This window comes from Oncorhynchus gorbuscha, linkage group LG05 (assembly GCF_021184085.1).
Source record: "Oncorhynchus gorbuscha isolate QuinsamMale2020 ecotype Even-year linkage group LG05, OgorEven_v1.0, whole genome shotgun sequence".
NCBI classification, from domain to species: Eukaryota; Metazoa; Chordata; class Actinopteri; order Salmoniformes; family Salmonidae; genus Oncorhynchus; species Oncorhynchus gorbuscha.
This window is the reverse complement of record NC_060177.1, coordinates 94645010-94666322: the sequence shown is the minus strand read 5'-3', so window position 1 is coordinate 94666322 and position 21313 is coordinate 94645010. Positions and strand designations below refer to the sequence as shown.

The 21313-nt window shown below is 43.0% G+C and overlaps 1 protein-coding gene across 4 annotated transcripts in view; it reads left to right on the top strand.

Moving 5' to 3' along the window:
• Positions 1-21313, top strand: part of LOC124035329 (atrial natriuretic peptide receptor 3-like) — a 71760-nt gene that overhangs the window by 16612 nt on the left and 33835 nt on the right. For 3 of the 4 annotated variants that reach the window (XR_006838721.1, XM_046348801.1, XM_046348800.1), the window contains exons 2-3: positions 12203-12325; positions 20425-20600. Coding sequence is in view for 3 of the 4 variants with exons in the window: in XM_046348801.1 (XP_046204757.1) it covers positions 12203-12325; positions 20425-20600 (299 nt within the window). In the remaining variant the exon portion in view is untranslated. The remainder of the gene's footprint in view (positions 1-12202; positions 12326-20424; positions 20601-21313) is intronic. The other variant, XM_046348802.1, reaches the window with a different exon arrangement.

The window sequence follows — 21313 nt, the reverse complement described above, 5'->3', positions numbered from 1 at the left end:
ATACACTTAGCGTCTCCATGATTAACCAATCCAACTCTGTGGATACACGTGGCGTCTCCATGATTAACCAATCCAACTCTGTGGATACACGTGGCGTCTCCATCATTAACCAATCCAACTCTGTGGATACACGTGGCGTCTCCATGAATAACCAATCCAACTCTGTGGATACACTTAGCGTCTCCATGATTAACCAATCCAACTCTGTGGATACACGTGGCGTCTCCATGATTAACCAATCCAACTCTGTGGATACACGTGGCGTCTCCATGATTAACCAATCCAACTCTGTGGATACACGTGGCGTCTCCATGATTAACCAATCCAACTCTGTGGATACACGTGGCGTCTCCATCATTAACCAATCCAACTCTGTGGATACACGTGGCGTCTCCATCATTAACCAATCCAACTCTGTGGATACACGTGGCGTCTCCATGAATAACCAATCCAACTCTGTGGATACACTTAGCGTCTCCATGATTAACCAATCCAACTCTGTGGATACACGTGGCGTCTCCATGATTAACCAATCCAACTCTGTGGATACACGTGGCGTCTCCATGATTAACCAATCCAACTCTGTGGATACACGTGGCGTCTCCATCATTAACCAATCCAACTCTGCTTGAAACACGTGGCGTCTCCATGATTAACCAATCCAACTCTGCTTGAAACACGTGGTGTTTTCATCATTAACCAACTCTGTGATCTAGTGTGGTAATCCATGTTTCTATATTTCAACATTGATGTGAAGTAAATTGGTAGTTTATTGAGTAAGGTTTTATAAACAAAAATAGAATAATGAAGTGACCTACGTGTTTTTAGCGTGGTCCAACCAACTCCATGATAAAGGATTCTGTGGTGAGGCCCAACCATGATAAAGGATTCAGTGGTGAGGCCCAACCATGATAAAGGATTCAGTGGTGAGGTCCAACCAACTCCATGATAAAGGATTCAGTGGTGAGGTCCAACCAACTCCATGATAAAGGATTCAGTGGTGAGGTCCAACCATGATAAAGGATTCAGTGGTGAGGTCCAACCAACTCTACGATAAAGGATTCAGTGGTGAGGTCCAACCAACTCTACGATAAAGGATTCAGTGGTGAGTTCCAACCATGATAAATGATTCAGTGGTGAGGTCCAACCAACTCCATGATAAAGGATTCAGTGGTGAGTTCCAACCATGATAAAGGATTCAGTGGTGAGGTCCAACCAACTCCACGATAAAGGATTCAGTGGTGAGGTCAAACCAACTCCATTATAAAGGATTCAGTGGTGAGGTCCAACCAACTCCATTATAAAGGATTCAGTGGTGAGGTCCAACCATGATAAAGGATTCAGTGGTGAGGTCCAACCATGATAAAGGATTCAGTGGTGAGGTCCAACCATGATAAAGGATTCAGTGGTGAGGTCCAACCAACTCCATGATAAAGGATTCAGTGGTGAGGTCCAACCATGATAAAGGATTCAGTGGTGAGGTCAAACCAACTCCATTATAAAGGATTCAGTGGTGAGGTCCAACCAACTCCATTATAAAGGATTCAGTGGTGAGGTCCAACCATGATAAAGGATTCAGTGGTGAGGTCCAACCATGATAAAGGATTCAGTGGTGAGGTCCAACCAACTCCACGATAAAGGATTCAGTGGTGAGGTCCAACCAACTCCATGGTAAAGGATTCAGTGGTGAGTGTCAAAACTGTCAGATGTTATAAAACTAAGTGCGCTATGATAAATTGTGTCCAAGGGCCTCAAAACACTGGTAGCTGTATTCATGTATATAATATCACCGTAATCTATAACAGTAATATATGTAGACTGAATGATCTGTTTTCTACTATTTAATGAAAGGTCCTGTTCTTATAGCAGACTAAATTCTTAATTTCTTAAGTAACTCGTCAGCATGCTTTTTAAATTATAGCTTTTCATCAATCCAGATGACCAGATATTTATAGACGGGGGACACGATCAATGGGGGCACCATCTAACGTACTAATGCACAAATCATCAGTTACAATATTACATGATTTGGAAATAAAATGGTACTTGGTTTTCCCAGCATTTAGTACCAACTTTAGGTCAATCAAGGCTTTCTGCAAGGTAGTAAAAACAGATTGAAGATTCAACAAAGCCTGAGCTACCGTAAGGGACAGTATACAACATTGATGTCTGCGTACAGATTAAAATGACAGTTTTGTACAGATAGGCCAACGCTGTTAATATAAATGGCGAAAAGAACTGGACGAAGAATTGAACCCTGTGGGACACCTTTAGTTACGTCTAAACATCCCGATTTAACGCCAAGACACTGTGAAATAATTCTCAAAACACCGACAAGCAGCCCTATCTAAGCCAATCATTGAGCATTTCTGAATAAGTAAGATGTGATCCACAGTGTCGAATGCCTTGCACAGGTCAATGAAGAGGGCAGCACAGTGTTTCTTCATATTTATAAAAAAAAATCTGACATAATTTAAAACCATATAAGTATAAGAGATGGTACTATGTCCTGGTCTGAACCCTGACTGGTTTACATTCATACAATATGTAGCAGTTAAAAGGGATCTAAGCTGAGTATTAATCAATAATTCCAGGATTGTTGCTCGGCAACAGAGAGTTTGGAAATGGGCCGATAATTATTTAGATCACTCGGGTCGCCATCTTTATGTTGAGGAAGCACATGGGCCGTCTTCTAAACTCTAGGAATACCACTCAGTATAAATGTTAAGTTAAATATATGTGTTAATGCTTCAGCAATCAATGGAGCAGAAAGCTGTGATAAGAAGGGAACAAGCATATCAGCCCCTGTCACCCCCTGACTTTAGAGACCCTTTTTATGTCTCTATTTTGGTTTGGTCAGGGCGTGAGTTGGGGTGGGCATTCTATGTTCTCTGTTGTGTAGTTCTATGTTTTGGCCAGGTATGGTTCTCAATCAGGGACAGCTGTCTATCGTTGCCTCTGATTGGTAACCATACTTAGGCTGCCCTTTTTCCCACCTGTGTTTGTGGGAAGTTGACTTTGTTTAGGGCACATAGCCTTTAGCTTCACGGTTTGTTTTTTTGTAGTGTTTATTGTTTTGTTCGGCATTTTTTTCCAAATAAAAAGAGAAATGTACTCTCACCACGCTGCACCTTGGTCCTCTTCCTTTAATAACGGCCGTGACAGCCACAGTATATATTTTTTTACATCGATCATAACTAGTTGTTCCAATACATCAAAGAGAGACAAAGAGAGACAGAGAGAGAGGGACAGATAGACACACACACAGAGACTGGGAGAGTGAGAAACAGAGAGAGAGAGACACAGAGAGAGAGAGACAGAGAGAGAGGGACAGATAGACACACACATAGAGACTGAGAGAGTGAGAAACAGAGAGAGAGAGACACAGAGAGAGACAGAGAGAGAGGGACAGATAGACACACACAGAGACTGAGAGAGTGAGAAACAGAGCGAGAGACACAGAGAGAGAGACAGAGAGAGAGGGACAGATAGACACACACAGAGACTGGGAGAGTGAGAAAGAGAGAGAGAGAGAGACAGAGAGAGAGGGACAGATAGACACACACATAGAGACTGAGAGAGTGAGAAACAGAGAGACAGACAGAGAGAGAGAGTGAGACAGAAGCACAGAGAGTGACACACACACACAGAGGACTGTTGTGTTCCTCTCTCTAGGCATGCCTAATTAAAGGGTGCTGTAGTGCCGGCAGCACCAGCAGCAGGAGCACTGAGATGAAGTGTCCCTCTTTCTGGGAGCAGGAGGATATTCCAGGAACCATGCACTGTACAGGGGATAGGCTGCCATTTGGCACTCAGTGTCTTAATGTGCCCTATTGACCACGGCTAGTCGACGCTGGGACACTCTGACAAGTTATTTCCAAACCCTCCGACTCGCCTTGTTGTTTGTTTGTCTGTTTGTTGTTTATTTTAAAAACCCTAACATTTCATGGTTACCAGACAGGTTTTCTGTGGAGATTTGGGTGACGGCTGAGGGCTGTAGGGTCTGTATCTACTGTAGGGTCTGTATCTACTGAATCTACTGTAGGGTCTGTATCTACTGTAGGGTCTGTATCTACTGAATCTACTGTATCTACTGTATCTACTGTAGGGTCTGTATCTACTGTGGGTCTGTATCTACTGTAGGGTCTGTGTCTACTGTAGTGTCTGTATCTACTGTACGGTCTGTATCTACTGAATCTACTGTAAGGTCTGTATCTACTGTATCTACTGTAGGGTCTGTATCTACTGTATCTACTGTAGGATCTGTATCTACTGTATATACTGTAAGGTCTGTATCTACTGTATCTACTGTAGGGTCTGTATCTACTGTATCTACTGTAAGGTCTGTATCTACTGTATCTACTGTAGGGTCTGTATCTACTGTAGGGTCTGTATCTACTGTAGGATCTGTATCTACTGTATATACTGTAGGGTCTGTATCTACTGTAGGATCTGTATCTACTGTATCTACTGTAAGGTCTGTATCTACTGTATCTACTGTAGGGTCTGTATCTACTGTAGGGTCTGTATCTACTGTAGGGTCTGTATCTACTGTAGGATCTGTATCTACTGTATATACTGTAGGGTCTGTATCTACTGTATATACTGTATCTACTGTATCTACTGTAAGGTCTGTATCTACTGTAAATACTGTAGGGTCTGTATCTACTGTAGGGTATGTATCTACTGTAGGGTCTGTATCTACTGTAGGATCTGTATCTACTGTATCTACTGTAAGGTCTGTATCTACTGTATCTACTGTAAGGTCTGTATCTACTGTAAATACTGTAGGGTCTGTATCTACTGTAGGGTATGTATCTACTGTAGGGTCTGTATCTACTGGAGGATCTGTATCTACTGTATCTACTGTAAGGTCTGTATCTACTGTATCTACTGTAAGGTCTGTATCTACTGTATCTACTGTAAGGTCTGTATCTACTGTATCTACTGTAGGATCTGTATCTACTGTATATACTGTAGGGTCTGTATCTACTGTATATACTGTATCTACTGTATCTACTGTAAGGTCTGTATCTACTGTAAATACTGTAGGGTCTGTATCTACTGTAGGGTATGTATCTACTGTATCTACTGTAGGGTCTGTATCTACTGTAAGGTCTGTATCTACTGTATCTACTGTAAGGTCTGTATCTACTGTAGGGTCTGTATCTACTGTAAGGTTACTTAGCCGTACGTCTCCAGGGGAAGAGTTAAATTAAATTAAATTCAAATCAAATTTTAAAAAATTGTCACATGCGCCAAATTCAACAGGTGTAGAACTCAGAATGAAATTTGTACCTACAAGCCCTGAACCAACAAGGCAGTTTAATAACATAATGCTGTTAAGAAAGTATTTACTAAAATAAACTGAAATAGAAATAATAAAATACCTCATAACGAAAGAGCAACAATAAAATAACAGTAGTGAGGCTATATGGAGGGGTTACCGGAGTCAATGTTCGGCGGCACAGGTTAGACGAGGTAATTGTTGTAATATGTACATGTAGAAAGAGATTCTAGGTGTATACACATATCTCCCTCTGACTTGTTCTTCAACATGATCCTCTACTGGAAGTACGTATCTTCACTTTGTAGTTCTGACTGACATGATCACCAGCCTAGTGATATCACCTGGTTGTTCCTAGTGATATCACCTGGTTGTTCCTAGTGATGTCACCTGGTTGTTCCTGGTGATATCACCTGGTTGTTCCTAGTGATATCACCTGGTTGTTCCTGGTGATATCACCTGGTTGTTCCTAGTGATATCACCTGGTTGTTCCTAGTGATATCACCTTGTTGTTCCTAGTGATATCACCTGGTTGTTCCTAGTGATGTCACCTGGTTGTTCCTGGTGATATCACCTGGTTGTTCCTAGTGATATCACCTGGTTGTTCCTGGTGATATCACCTGGTTGGTCCTAGTGATATCACCTGGTTGTTCCTAGTGATATCACCTGGTTGTTCCTGGTGATATCACCTGGTTGTTCCTAGTGATATCACCTGGTTGTTCCTAGTGATATCACCTGGTTGTTCCTGGTGATATCACCTGGTTGTTCCTAGTGATATCACCTGGTTGTTCCTAGTGATATCACCTGGTTGTTCCTGGTGATATCACCTGGTTGTTCCTAGTGATATCACCTTGATATCACCTGGTTGTTCCTGGTGATATCACCTGGTTGTTCCTAGTGATATCACCTGGTTGTTCCTAGTGATAGCACCTGGTTGTTCCTAGTGATATCACCTTGTTCTTCCTGGTGATATCACCTGGTTGTTCCTGGTGATATCACCTGGTTGTTCCTAGTGATATCACCTTGTTGTTCATTGTGATATCACCTGGTTGTTCCTGGTGATATCACCTGGTTGTTCCTAGTGATATCACCTGGTTGTTCCTAGTGATATCACCTGGTTGTTCCTAGTGATATCACCTGGTTGTTCCTAGTGATATCACCTTGTTGTTCCTAGTGATATCACCTGGTTGTTCCTAGTGATATCACCTTGTTGTTCCTAGTGATATCACCTGGTTGTTCCTAGTGATATCACCTTGTTGTTCCTTGTGATATCACCTGGTTGTTCCTGGTGATATCACCTGGTTGTTCCTAGTGATATCACCTGATTGTTCCTGGTGATATCACCTGATTGTTCCTAGTGATATCACCTGGTTGTTCCTAGTGATATCACCTGGTTCTTCCTAGTGATATCACCTGGTTGTTCCACCTGGTTGTTCCTATGATATCACCTGGTTGTTCCTAGTGATATCACCTGGTTGTTCCTAGTGATATCACCTGGTTGTTCCTAGTGATATCACCTGGTTGTTCCTAGTGATATCACCTGGTTGTTCCTAATGATATCACCTGATTGTTTCTTGTGATATCACCTGGTTGTTCCTAGTGATATCACCTGATTGTTCCTGGTGATATCACCTGGTTGTTCATCGTGATATCACCTGATTGTTCCTGGTGATATCACCTGGTTGTTCATCGTGATATCACCTGATTGTTCATCGTGATATCACCTGGTTGTTCATCGTGATATCACCTGGTTGTTCATCGTGATATCACCTGGTTGTTCATCGTGATATCACCTGGTTGTTCATCGTGATATCACCTGGTTGTTCATCGTGATATCACCTGGTTGTTCATCGTGATATCACCTGATTGTTCATCGTGATATCACCTGATTGTTCCTGGTGATATCACCTGATTGTTCCTGGTGATATCACCTGGTTGTTCCTGGTGATATCACCTGGTTGTTCATCGTGATATCACCTGATTGTTCCTGGTGATATCACCTGGTTGTTCCTAGTTACATCACCTTGTTGTTCAGTCTGTGTTGTAGTAGTGCTCTGTTTGGGTCCACATGAAATATGATTAAAGAGATTACCTGTGATTATTATTTATCTTTCAGTGGTAATCTTATGTTCCACCCTCTACCAGGAAAATTTGTGGTGGCAAACTGCTTTTGAAAACCGACGTTTAATGTATTTAATTGGAAGGGCATTGGCCTCTACTGTCCTCTCTGGTTGAGTGCCGGGCTCGGAGAGTACTCTAAGTAATTGGGCACTTCTGAAATCAGCCACAAAGACTCAAGTGGGCACAACACTTTTCTCTGTGTGTGTGTGTGTGTGTGTGTGTGTGTGTGTGTGTGTGTGTGTGTGTGTGTGTGTGTGTGTGTGTGTGTGTGTGTGTGTGTGTGTGTGTGTGTGTGTGTGTGTGTGTGTGTGTGTGTGTGTGTGTGTGTGTGTGTGTGTGTCACATCTTTTTTTAGGTGCAAAACATTACCTAATTGTGTGTTTCATAGTTGTATCTAACAGTTGAAAGAGTATGGAGTGGTGCTTTCTATCCCTCCTACGGTAACTGGACACTTGACCAGTTAAACATGTTTCAGTCATAAATTCTCCTATAGGGTGTCATTTTGGGACACATCATATTCATGAAATCCAGGACATGGAAAACCCTAAGTCCCATAGGGGACCCTATTCCCTATATAGTGCACTACTTTATACTACAGCCCTATTCCCTATATAGTACACTACTTTATACTACAGCCCTATTCCCTATATAGTGTACTACTTTATACTACAGCCCTATTCCCTATATAGTGCACTACTTTATACTACAGTCCTATTCCCTATATAGTGCACTACTTTATACTACAGCCCTATTCCCTATATAGTGCACTACTTTATACTACAGCCCTATTCCCTATATAGTGCACTACTTTATGCTACAGCCCTATTCCCTATATAGTGCACTACTTTATACTACAGCCCTATTCCCTATATAGTGCACTACTTTATACTACAGCCCTATTCCCTATATAGTGCACTACTTTATACTACAGCCCTATTCCCTATATAGTGCACTACTTTATACTACAGCCCTATTCCCTATATAATGCACTACTTTATACTACAGCCCTATTCCCTATATAGTGCACTACTTTATACTACAGCCCTATTCCCTATATAGTGCACTACTTTATACTACAGCCCTATTCCCTATATAGTGCACTACTTTAAACTACAGCCCTATTCCCTATATAGTACACTACTTCATACTACAGCCCTGGTATAAAGAGCATTTGGAAAGAATTCAGACCCCTTGACTTTTTCCATTTTTTGTTATGTTACAGGCTTGTTCTAAAATGTGTCAATCTACACACAATACCCCATAATGACATCACAATACCTCATAATGACATCACAATACCCCATAATGACATCACAATACCCCATATAGATATCACAATACCCCATAATGACATCACAATACCCCATAATGACATCACAATACCCCATAATGATATCGCAATACCCCATCATGACATCATTAGATACATCTGTTTTAAACGTTGACATTTGGTTCCGTTGTCAACCAAACAATTCAATATTACTTTTGCAATCCAATAATTGGTCAAACTTAAATGCTATTTTACAAACTAATGTAACAGTATTTATTCATGGGCTCATTTTGAGGTTACTATACGTTTCTTCAATCATAAAACATGTTCAAGATAGACGGCAAATGTCGCAGGTACAAATCTTCACATTTTCTATAATAATCTGACCAACAGCATCGATCACTTATTTACACGATATATTTTTTACGTAATTTCACCTGCAATCCAGGTCATTTGACTGTTAGAAATTCAACAACCTTCTGGCTGTCTTTTTGAGTAGGTGGATAAAAGTAGAAAATCTCATTGGTCAACGTCTCAACCAAAAATTAGTCACATTTCCACGTTGAAATGACCGGATGTGCCCAGTGGGATGCTCCATTTCCACGTTGAAATGACCGGATGTGCCCAGTGGGATGCTCCATTTCCACGTTGAAATGACCGGATGTGCCCAGTGGGATGCTCCATTTCCACGTTGAAATGACCGGATGTGCCCAGTGGGATGCTCCATTTCCACGTTGAAATGACCGGATGTGCCCAGTGGGATGCTCCATTTCCACGTTGAAATGACCGGATGTGCCCAGTGGGATGCTCCATTTCCACGTTGAAATGACCGGATGTGCCCAGTGGGATGCTCCATTTCCACGTTGAAATGACCGGATGTGCCCAGTGGGATGCTCCATTTCCACGTTGAAATGACCGGATGTGCCCAGTGGGATGCTCCATTTCCACGTTGAAATGACCGGATGTGCCCAGTGGGATGCTCCATTTCCACGTTGAAATGACCGGATGTGCCCAGTGGGATGCTCCATTTCCACGTTGAAATGACCGGATGTGCCCAGTGGGATGCTCCATTTCCACGTTGAAATGACCGGATGTGCCCAGTGGGATGCTCCATTTCCACGTTGAAATGACCGGATGTGCCCAGTGGGATGCTCCATTTCCACGTTGAAATGACCGGATGTGCCCAGTGGGATGCTCCATTTCCACGTTGAAATGACCGGATGTGCCCAGTGGGATGCTCCATTTCCACGTTGAAATGACCGGATGTGCCCAGTGGGATGCTCCATTTCCACGTTGAAATGACCGGATGTGCCCAGTGGGATGCTCCATTTCCACGTTGAAATGACCGGATGTGCCCAGTGGGATGCTCCATTTCCACTCCAGCTTTAAGAAAAAAGTCATTTGTCATGTAGTTGTAGTCTTGTTGAAACTGGTTGAGGAGTCAAACTGGTTCATGTCTTCTGGTCTTATTGAAACTGGTTGAGGAGTCAAACTGGTTCATGTCTTCTAGTCTTGTAGGTACAGGTTTCTGTACAGCACTTTGAGATATCAGCTGATGTACGAAGGGCTATATAAATACATTTGATTTGATTTAATTTGATCTGGTTGAAACGGGTTGAGGTATAACACTGGTTCATGTCTTCTAGTCTTGTTGAAACTGGTTGAGGTATAACACTGGTTCATGTCTTCTAGTCTTGTTGAAACGGGTTGAGGTATAACACTGGTTCATGTCTTCTAGTCTGGTTGAAACTGGTTGAGGTATAACACTGGTTCATGTCTTCTAGTCTTGTTGAAACGGGTTGAGGTATAACACTGGTTCATGTCTTCTAGTCTTGTTGAAACTGGTTGAGGTATAACACTTGTTGAAACGGGTTGAATAACACTGGTTCATGTCTGGTTCATGTCTTCTAGTCTTGTTGAAACGGGTTGAGGTATAACACTGGTTCATGTCTTCTAGTCTGGTTGAAACGGGTTGAGGTATAACACTGGTTCATGTCTTCTAGTCTTGTTGAAACGGGTTGAGGTATAACACTGGTTCATGTCTTCTAGTCTTGTTGAAACGGGTTGAGGTATAACACTGGTTCATGTCTTCTAGTCTGGTTGAAACTGGTTGAGGTATAACACTGGTTCATGTCTTCTAGTCTTGTTGAAACGGGTTGAGGTATAACACTGGTTCATGTCTTCTAGTCTTGTTGAAACGGGTTGAGGTATAACACTGGTTCATGTCTTCTAGTCTTGTTGAAACGGGTTGAGGTATAACACTGGTTCATGTCTTCTAGTCTGGTTGAAACGGGTTGAGGTATAACACTGGTTCATGTCTTCTAGTCTGGTTGAAACGGGTTGAGGTATAACACTGGTTCATGTCTTCTAGTCTGGTTGAAACTGGTTGAGGTATAACACTGGTTCATGTCTTCTAGTCTGGTTGAAACGGGTTGAGGTATAACACTGGTTCATGTCTTCTAGTCTTGTTGAAACGGGTTGAGGTATAACACTGGTTCATGTCTTCTAGTCTTGTTGAAACGGGTTGAGGTATAACACTGGTTCATGTCTTCTAGTCTGGTTGAGGTATAACACTGGTTCATGTCTTCTAGTCTGGTTGAAACTGGTTGAGGTATAACACTGGTTCATGTATTCTAGTCTTGTTGAAACTGGTTGAGGTATACCACTGGTTCATGTCTTCTAGTCTGGTTGAAACTGGTTGAGGTATAACACTGGTTCATGTCTTCTAGTCTTGTTGAAACGGGTTGAGGTATAACACTGGTTCATGTCTTCTAGTCTGGTTGAAACTGGTTGAGGTATAACACTGGTTCATGTCTTCTAGTCTTGTTGAAACTGGTTGAGGTATAACACTGGTTCATGTCTTCTAGTCTGGTTGAAACTGGTTGAGGTATAACACTGGTTCATGTCTTCTAGTCTTGTTGAAACGGGTTGAGGTATAACACTGGTTCATGTCTTCTAGTCTTGTTGAAACGGGTTGAGGTATAACACTGGTTCATGTCTTCTAGTCTGGTTGAAACGGGTTGAGGTATAACACTGGTTCATGTCTTCTAGTCTTGTTGAAACGGGTTGAGGTATAACACTGGTTCATGTCTTCTAGTCTTGTTGAAACGGGTTGAGGTATAACACTGGTTCATGTCTTCTAGTCTTGTTGAAACGGGTTGAGGTATAACACTGGTTCATGTCTTCTAGTCTGGTTGAAACGGGTTGAGGTATAACACTGGTTCATGTCTTCTAGTCTGGTTGAAACGGGTTGAGTCTGTATAACACTGGTTCATGTCTTCTAGTCTTGTTGAAACGGGTTGAGGTATAACACTGGTTCATGTCTTCTAGTCTGGTTGAAACGGGTTGAGGTATAACACTGGTTCATGTCTTCTAGTCTTGTTGAAACGGGTTGAGGTATAACACTGGTTCATGTCTTCTAGTCTGGTTGAAACGGGTTGAGGTATAACACTGGTTCATGTCTTCTAGTCTTGTTGAAACGGGTTGAGGTATAACACTGGTTCCTTCATGTTGATCTCTTCCAGTTGTTATCATGTGTGCGGGAGCTGACATCGTCCGAGACATCATGCTAGCTGCTCATCGACGGAGGCTCACTAATGGCAGCTACATCTTCTTCAACATCGAACTCTTCAACTCCACATCTTATGGTAACACTACTCCCAGCCCTACATATACACTGAACCAAATATAAATGCAACTAATTAAAGTGTTTCATAACCTGGAAATAAATATATGTTCCATACGCAAAACAAATAAAAATGTGTGCACAAATTTGTTTACATCCCTGTTAGTGAGTATTTCTAATTTGCCAAGATAATCCATTCACCTGACAGGTGTGTCATATCAAGAAGTTGATAAAACAGCATGATCATTACACAGGTGCACCTTGTGCTTGGGGACAGAAAAAAAAGCCATGCTAAAATGTGCAGTTTTGTCACACAACACAATGCGATGTTTTGATGGAGAGCGCAATTAGCATGCTGACTGCAGGAATGTCTATCAGAGCTGCTGCCAGAGAATTGAATGTTCATTCCGTTGTTTTAGAGATTTTGGCAGAACGTCCATCCGGCCTCACAACCGCAGACCACGTTTGTTGATGTCAACGTTGTGAACAGAGTGCCTCATGGTGGTGTTGGGGTTATGGGCAGGCATAAGCTACGAACAGTGAACGCAATTGCATTTTATCGATGGCAATTTGAATGCACAGAGAAACCGTGATGAGATCCTGAGGCCCATTGTCGTGCCATTCATCCACTGCCATCACCTCATGTTTCAGCATGAGACCATGTTGCAAAGGATCTGTACACAATTCCTGGCAGCTGAAAATGTCCCAGTTCTTCCATGACCTGCATACTCACCAGAGATGTCAGCCATTGAGCATGTTTGGGATGCTCTGGATTGACGTTTACGACAGCGTGTTCCAGTTCACACCAATATCCAGCGACTTCGCACAGTCATTGAAGAAGAGTGGGACAACATTCCACAGGCCACAATCAACAGCCTGATCAACTCTATGTGAAGGAGATGTGACTCGCTGCATGAGGCAAATGGTGGTCACACCAGATACTGACTGGGTTTCTGATCCACACCAGATACTGACTGGTTTTCTGATCCACACCAGATACTGACTGGGTTTCTGATCCACACCAGATACTGACTGGGTTTCTGATCCACCCCAGATACTGACTGGGTTTCTGATCCACACCAGATACTGACTGGGTTTCTGATCCACACCAGATACTGACTGGGTTTCTGATCCACACCAGATACTGACTGGGTTTCTGATCCACACCAGATACTGACTGGTTTTCTGATCACACCAGATACTGACTGGTTTACTGATCCACACCAGATACTGACTGGTTTTCTGATCCACACCAGATACTGACTGGTTTACTGATCCACACCAGATACTGACTGGGTTTCTGATCACACCAGATACTGACTGGTTTACTGATCCACACCAGATACTGACTGGTTTTCGGATCCACACCAGATACTGACTGGGTTTCTGATCCACACCAGATACTGACTGGTTTTCTGATCCACACCAGATACTGACTGGTTTTCTGATCCACACCAGATACTGACTGGGTTTCTGATCCACACCAGATACTGACTGGTTTTCTGATCCACACCAGATACTGACTGGTTTTCTGATCACACCAGATACTGACTGGGTTTCTGATCCACACCCCTACTTCCTTTTAAAGGTATCTGTGACCAACTGATGCATATCTGTATTCTCAGTCATGTGAAATCCATAGATAATAATTAATTAATGTTTTATTTTACCTGTATTTAACTAGGCAAGTCAGTTTCTTATTTACAATGACGGACTACCCTAGCCAAACCCTAACACAGACAACGCTGGGCCAATTGTGCGCTGCGCTATGGGACTCCCGATCAGTTGTGATACAGCCTGGGATCGATCCAGGCTCTGTTGTGACACCTATAGCACTGTGATACAGTGCCTTAGACCTCTGCACCAATCGGTATCCCAAAAACGCCAATCAGTTTAGTTAAATTGACAGATTTCTTTATATGAACTGTAACTCAGTCAAATCTTTGAAATTGTTGCATGTTGCGTTTATATTTTTGTTCAGTATATATACATTCATGATGATATGGCAACACTAACCTACATATACAGTTGAAGTTGGAAGTTTACATACACTTAGGTTGGATATATTAAAACTCATTTTTCAACCACTCCACAAATTTCCTGTTAACAAACTATAGTTTTGGCAAGTCGGTGAGGACATCTACTTTGTGCATGACACAAGTCATTTTTCCAACAATTGTTTACAGACAGATAATTTCACTTATAATACACTGTATCACAATTCCAGTGGGTCAGATGTTTACATACACTAAGTTGACTGTATCTTTAAACAGCTTGGAAAATTCCAGAAAATTATGTCATGGCTTTAGAAGCTTCTGATAAATGATGTCAATTAGCCTGAGTCAATTGGAGGTGTACCTGTGGATGTATTTCAAGGCCTACCTTCAAACTCAGTGCCTCTTTGCTTGACATCATGGGAAAACAAAAGAAATCAGCCAAGACCTCAGAACATTTTTTTTGTAGACCTCCACAAGTCTGGTTCATCCTTGGGAGAAATTTCCAAACACCTGAAGGTACCGCATTCATCTGTACAAACAATAGTACACAAGTATAAACACCATGGGACCACGTAGCCGTCATACCGCTCAGGAAGGAGACACGTTCTGTCTCCTAGAGATGAACGTACTTTGGTGTGAAAAGTGCAAATCAATCCCAGAACAACAGCAAAGGACCTTGTGAAGATGCTGGAGGAAACAGGTACAAAAGTATCTATATCCACAGTAAAATGAGTCCCATATTGACATAACCTGAAAGGCCGCTCAGCAAGGAAGAAGCCACTGCTCCAAAACCGCCATTAAAAAGCCAGACTACGGTTTGCAACTGCACATGGGGACAAAGATCATACTTTTGGAAAAACGTCCTCTGATATGATGAAACAAAAATATAACTGTTTGGCCATAATGACCATCGTTATGTTTGGAGGAACAAGGGGGAGGCTTGCAAGCCGAATAACACCATCCCAACCGTGAAGCACGGGGTGGCAGCATCATGTTCAGGGGGTGCTTTGCTGCAGGAGGGACTGGTGCACTTCACAAAATATATGGCTGCATGAGGAGGAAAATTGTGTGGATATATTGAAGCAACATCTCAAGACATCAGTCAGGAAGTTAAAACTTGGTCGCAAATGGGTCTTCTAAATGGACAAGGACCCCAAGCATACTTCCAAAGTTGTGGCAAAGTGGCTTAAGGACAACAAAGTCAAGTTATTGGAATGGCCATCACAAAGCCCTGACCTCAACCCTATAAAACATTTGTGGGCAGAACTGAAAAAGCTTGTGCGAGCAAGGAGGCCTACTAACCTGATTCAGTTACACCAGCTCTGTCAGGAGGAATGGGCCATAATTCACCCAACTTATTGTGGGAATCTTGTGGAAGGCAACCCCAAACATTTGACCCAAGTTAAACAATTTAAAGGCAATGCTACCAAATACTTTTTGAGTGTATGTAAACTTCTGACCCACTGGGAATGTGATGAAATAAACAAAACCTGAAATAAATAATTCTCTCTACTATTATTCTGACATTTCAAAATGAAGTGGTGATCCTAACTGACCTAAAACAGGGAATTTTTGCTTGGATTAAAGGTCAGGAATTGTGAAAAACTGAGTTCAAATGTATTTGGCTAAGGTGACTTCAGCTGTACACAGTGATGGTGGGGTGGCAGGTAGCCTAGCGGTTAGAGCGTTGGGTCTATAATCAAAAGGTTTGCTGGTTCAAATTCCTGAGCTGATACAATGTACATTTGTAGGTCCAGACCTGCATACCATATACATCTGTAGGTCCAGACCTGCATACCATGTACATCTGTAGGTCCAGACCTGCATACCATATACATCTGTAGGTCCAGACCTGCATACCATATACATCTGTAGGTCCAGACCTGCATACCATATACATCTGTAGGTCCAGACCTGCATACCATATACATCTGTAGGTCCAGACCTGCATACCATATACATCTGTAGGTCCAGACCTGACTACCATATACATCTGTAGGTCCAGACCTGCATACCATATACATCTGTAGGTCCAGACCTGCATACCATATACATCTGTAGGTCCAGACCTGCATACCATATACATCTGTAGGTCCAGACCTGCATACCATATACATCTGTAGGTCCAGACCTGCATACCATATACATCTGTAGGTCCAGACCTGCATACCATATACATCTGTAGGTCCAGACCTGCATACCATATACATCTGTAGGTCCAGACCTGCATACCATGTACATCTGTAGGTCCAGACCTGCATACCATATACATCTGTAGGTCCAGACCTGCATACCATATACATCTGTAGGTCCAGACCTGCATACCATATACATCTGTAGGTCCAGACCTGCATACCATATACACCTGTATGTCCAGACCTGCATACCATATACATCTGTAGGTCCAGACCTGCATACCATATACATCTGTAGGTCCAGACCTGCATACCATATACATCTGTAGGTCCAGACCTGCATACCATATACATCTGTAGGTCCAGACCTGAATACCATATACACCTGTAGGTCCAGACCTGCATACCATATACATCTGTAGGTCCAGACCTGCATACCATATACATCTGTAGGTCCAGACCTGCATACAATGTACATCTGTAGGTCCAGACCTGCATACCATATACATCTGTAGGTCCAGACCTGCATACCATATACATCTGTAGGTCCAGACCTGCATACCATATACATCTGTAGGTCCAGACCTGCATACCATGTACATCTGTAGGTCCAGACCTGCATACCATGTACATCTGTAGGTCCAGACCTGCATACCATATACACCTGTAGGTCCAGACCTGCATACCATGTACATCTGTAGGTCCAGACCTGCATACCATATACATCTGTAGGTCCAGACCTGCACACCATATACACCTGTAGGTCCAGACCTGCATACCATGTACATCTGTAGGTCCAGACCTGCATACCATATACATCTGTAGGTCCAGACCTGCATACCATATACATCTGTAGGTCCAGACCTGCATACCATATACATCTGTAGGTCCAGACCTGCATACCATATACATCTGTAGGTCCAGACCTGCATACCATATACATCTGTAGGTCCAGACCTGCATACCATATACATCTGTAGGTCCAGACCTGCATACCATATACATCTGTAGGTCCAGACCTGCATACCATATACATCTGTAGTTCCAGACCTGCATACCATATACATCTGTAGGTCCAGACCTGCATACCATATACACCTGTAGGTCCAGACCTGCATACCATATACATCTGTAGGTCCAGACCTGCATACACCATATACATCTGTAGGTCCAGACCTGCATACCATGTACATCTGTAGGTCCAGACCTGCATACCATATACATCTGTAGGTCCAGACCTGCATACCATATACATCTGTAGGTCCAGACCTGCATACCATATACATCTGTAGGTCCAGACCTGCATACCATATACATCTGTAGGTCCAGACCTGCATACCATATACATCTGTAGTTCCAGACCTGCATACCATATACATCTGTAGGTCCAGACCTGCATACCATATACATCTGTAGGTCCAGACCTGCATACCATATACATCTGTAGGTCCAGACCTGCATACCATATACATCTGTAGGTCCAGACCTGCATACAATGTACATCTGTAGGTCCAGACCTGCATACCATATACATCTGTAGGTCCAGACCTGCATACCATATACATCTGTAGGTCCAGACCTGCATACCATATACATCTGTAGGTCCAGACCTGCATACCATATACATCTGTAGGTCCAGACCTGCATACCATGTACATCTGTAGGTCCAGACCTGCATACCATATACATCTGTAGGTCCAGACCTGCATACCATATACATCTGTAGGTCCAGACCTGCATACCATACATCTGTAGGTCCAGACCTGCTGTATCTGGTCCAGACCTGCATACCATATACATCTGTAGGTCCAGACCTGCATACCATATACATCTGTAGGTCCAGACCTGCATACCATATACATCTGTAGGTCCAGACCTGCATACCATATACACCTGTATGTCCAGACCTGCATACCATATACATCTGTAGGTCCAGACCTGCATACCATATACATCTGTAGGTCCAGACCTGCATACCATATACATCTGTAGGTCCAGACCTGCATACCATATACATCTGTAGGTCCAGACCTGCATACCATGTACATCTGTAGGTCCAGACCTGCATACCATATACATCTGTAGGTCCAGACCTGCATACCATATACATCTGTAGGTCCAGACCTGAATACCATATACACCTGTAGGTCCAGACCTGCATACCATATACATCTGTAGGTCCAGACCTGCATACCATATACATCTGTAGGTCCAGACCTGCATACAATGTACATCTGTAGGTCCAGACCTGCATACCATATACATCTGTAGGTCCAGACCTGCATACCATATACATCTGTAGGTCCAGACCTGCATACCATGTACATCTGTAGGTCCAGACCTGCATACCATGTACATCTGTAGGTCCAGACCTGCATACCATATACACCTGTAGGTCCAGACCTGCATACCATGTACATCTGTAGGTCCAGACCTGCATACCATATACATCTGTAGGTCCAGACCTGCACACCATATACACCTGTAGGTCCAGACCTGCATACCATGTACATCTGTAGGTCCAGACCTGCATACCATATACATCTGTAGGTCCAGACCTGCATACCATATACATCTGTAGGTCCAGACCTGCATACCATATACATCTGTAGGTCCAGACCTGCATACCATATACATCTGTAGGTCCAGACCTGCATACCATATACATCTGTAGGTCCAGACCTGCATACCATATACATCTGTAGGTCCAGACCTGCATACCATATACACCTGTAGGTCCAGACCTGCATACCATATACATCTGTAGGTCCAGACCTGCATACCATATACATCTGTAGGTCCAGACCTGCATACAATGTACATCTGTAGGTCCAGACCTGCATACCATATACATCTGTAGGTCCAGACCTGCATACCATATACATCTGTAGGTCCAGACCTGCATACCATATACATCTGTAGGTCCAGACCTGCATACCATATACACCTGTAGGTCCAGACCTGCATACCATGTACATCTGTAGGTCCAGACCTGCATACCATGTACATCTGTAGGTCCAGACCTGCACACCATATACACCTGTAGGTCCAGACCTGCATACCATGTACATCTATAGGTCCAGACCTGCATACCATATACATCTGTAGGTCCAGACCTGCATACCATATACATCTGTAGGTCCAGACCTGCATACAATGTACATCTGTAGGTCCAGACCTGCATACCATATACACCTGTAGGTCCAGACCTGCATACCATGTACATCTGTAGGTCCAGACCTGCATACCATATACACCTGTAGGTCCAGACCTGCACACCCTATACATCTGTAGGTCCAGACCTGCATACCATATACATCTGTAGGTCCAGACCTGCATACCATATACATCTGTAGGTCCAGACCTGCATACCATATACATCTGTAGGTCCAGACCTGCATACCATATACATCTGTAGGTCCAGACCTGCATACCATGTACATCTGTAGGTCCAGACCTGCATACCATGTACATCTGTAGGTCCAGACCTTCATACCATGTACATCTGTAGGTCCAGACCTGCATACCATATACATCTGTAGGTCCAGACCTGCATACCATATACATCTGTAGGTCCAGACCTGCATACCATATACATCAAATCAAATCAAATGTATTTATATGGTGTACATCAGTACATCAGCTGATATCTCAAAGTGCTGTACAGAAACCCAGCCTAAAACCCCAAACAGCAAGCAATGCAGGTGTAGAAGCACGGTGGCTAGGAAAAACTCCCTAGAAAGGCCAAAACCTAGGAAGAAACCTAGAGAGGAACCAGGCTATGTGGGGTGGCCAGTCCTCTTCTGGCTGTGCCGGGTGGAAATTATAACAAAACATGGCCAAGATGTTCAAATGTTCATAAATGACCAGCAGGGTCAAATATCTCTAGGTCCAGTGTCGCACTACATGGTGACAGACATTAGTAGATAAACATTTCAACATGTTAGCAATTTCACCACTTTTTTCTCTCTCCTCGTATGGTCTCCTAGGCAACGGCTCGTGGAAGCGAGGGGATAAGCACGACAGTGAGGCGCGACAAGCGTACTCTGCCCTCAACACAGTCACGCTGCTCCGGACGGTCAAACCAGAGTTTGAGAACTTCTCTCTGGAGGTCAAGAGGTCCATTCAGAAAGCTGGCCTACCGGACTGTGACGACTGTGACAACGTACGTAAGTCTACCCTGCCCCGTGTGGCTCCGATGGTAGAGCGTGGTGCTTGGTGCAACGCCACGGTCACTACTGTATGTCTGCAAAAATGTGAAAGAAGATAGAGTGAAGACTGTGACTGTGTCCGGAAAATAGTTTTAGAGAATGGCAGGCCGAATGGCAGGCCACAACAGTTAGCCAAGAGTCTTGATCAGCCAAATTGATTGCCGTTTATTGAGGTGATCAACTGAATTGATTACTGTTTATTGAGGTGATCAACTGAATTGATTACTGTTTATTGAGGTGATCAACTGAATTGATTACTGTTTATTGAGGTGATCAGCTGAATTGATTGACGTTTATGAGGTGATCAGCTGAATTGATTACTGTTTATTGAGGTGATCAACTGAATTGATTACTGTTTATTGAGGTGATCAACTGAATTGATTACTGTTTATTGAGGTGATCAACTGAATTGATTACTGTTTATTGAGGTGATCAGCTGAATTGATTGACGTTTATGAGGTGATCAGCTGAATTGATTACTGTTTATTGAGGTGAGAGACATGGCAAGTGGCAGCTTGGTCCTGGAGCTGTGGAAAAGCATATTTTGATCGACATGCCGTTCGTTGACTGACTTTTCTTCCGCTTTCTTAATTGATATTTTGTCTTGTTGAGGACAGTCCTAATGTGTGGTCTTGTTGAGGACAGTCCTAGCATGTTGTCTTGTTGA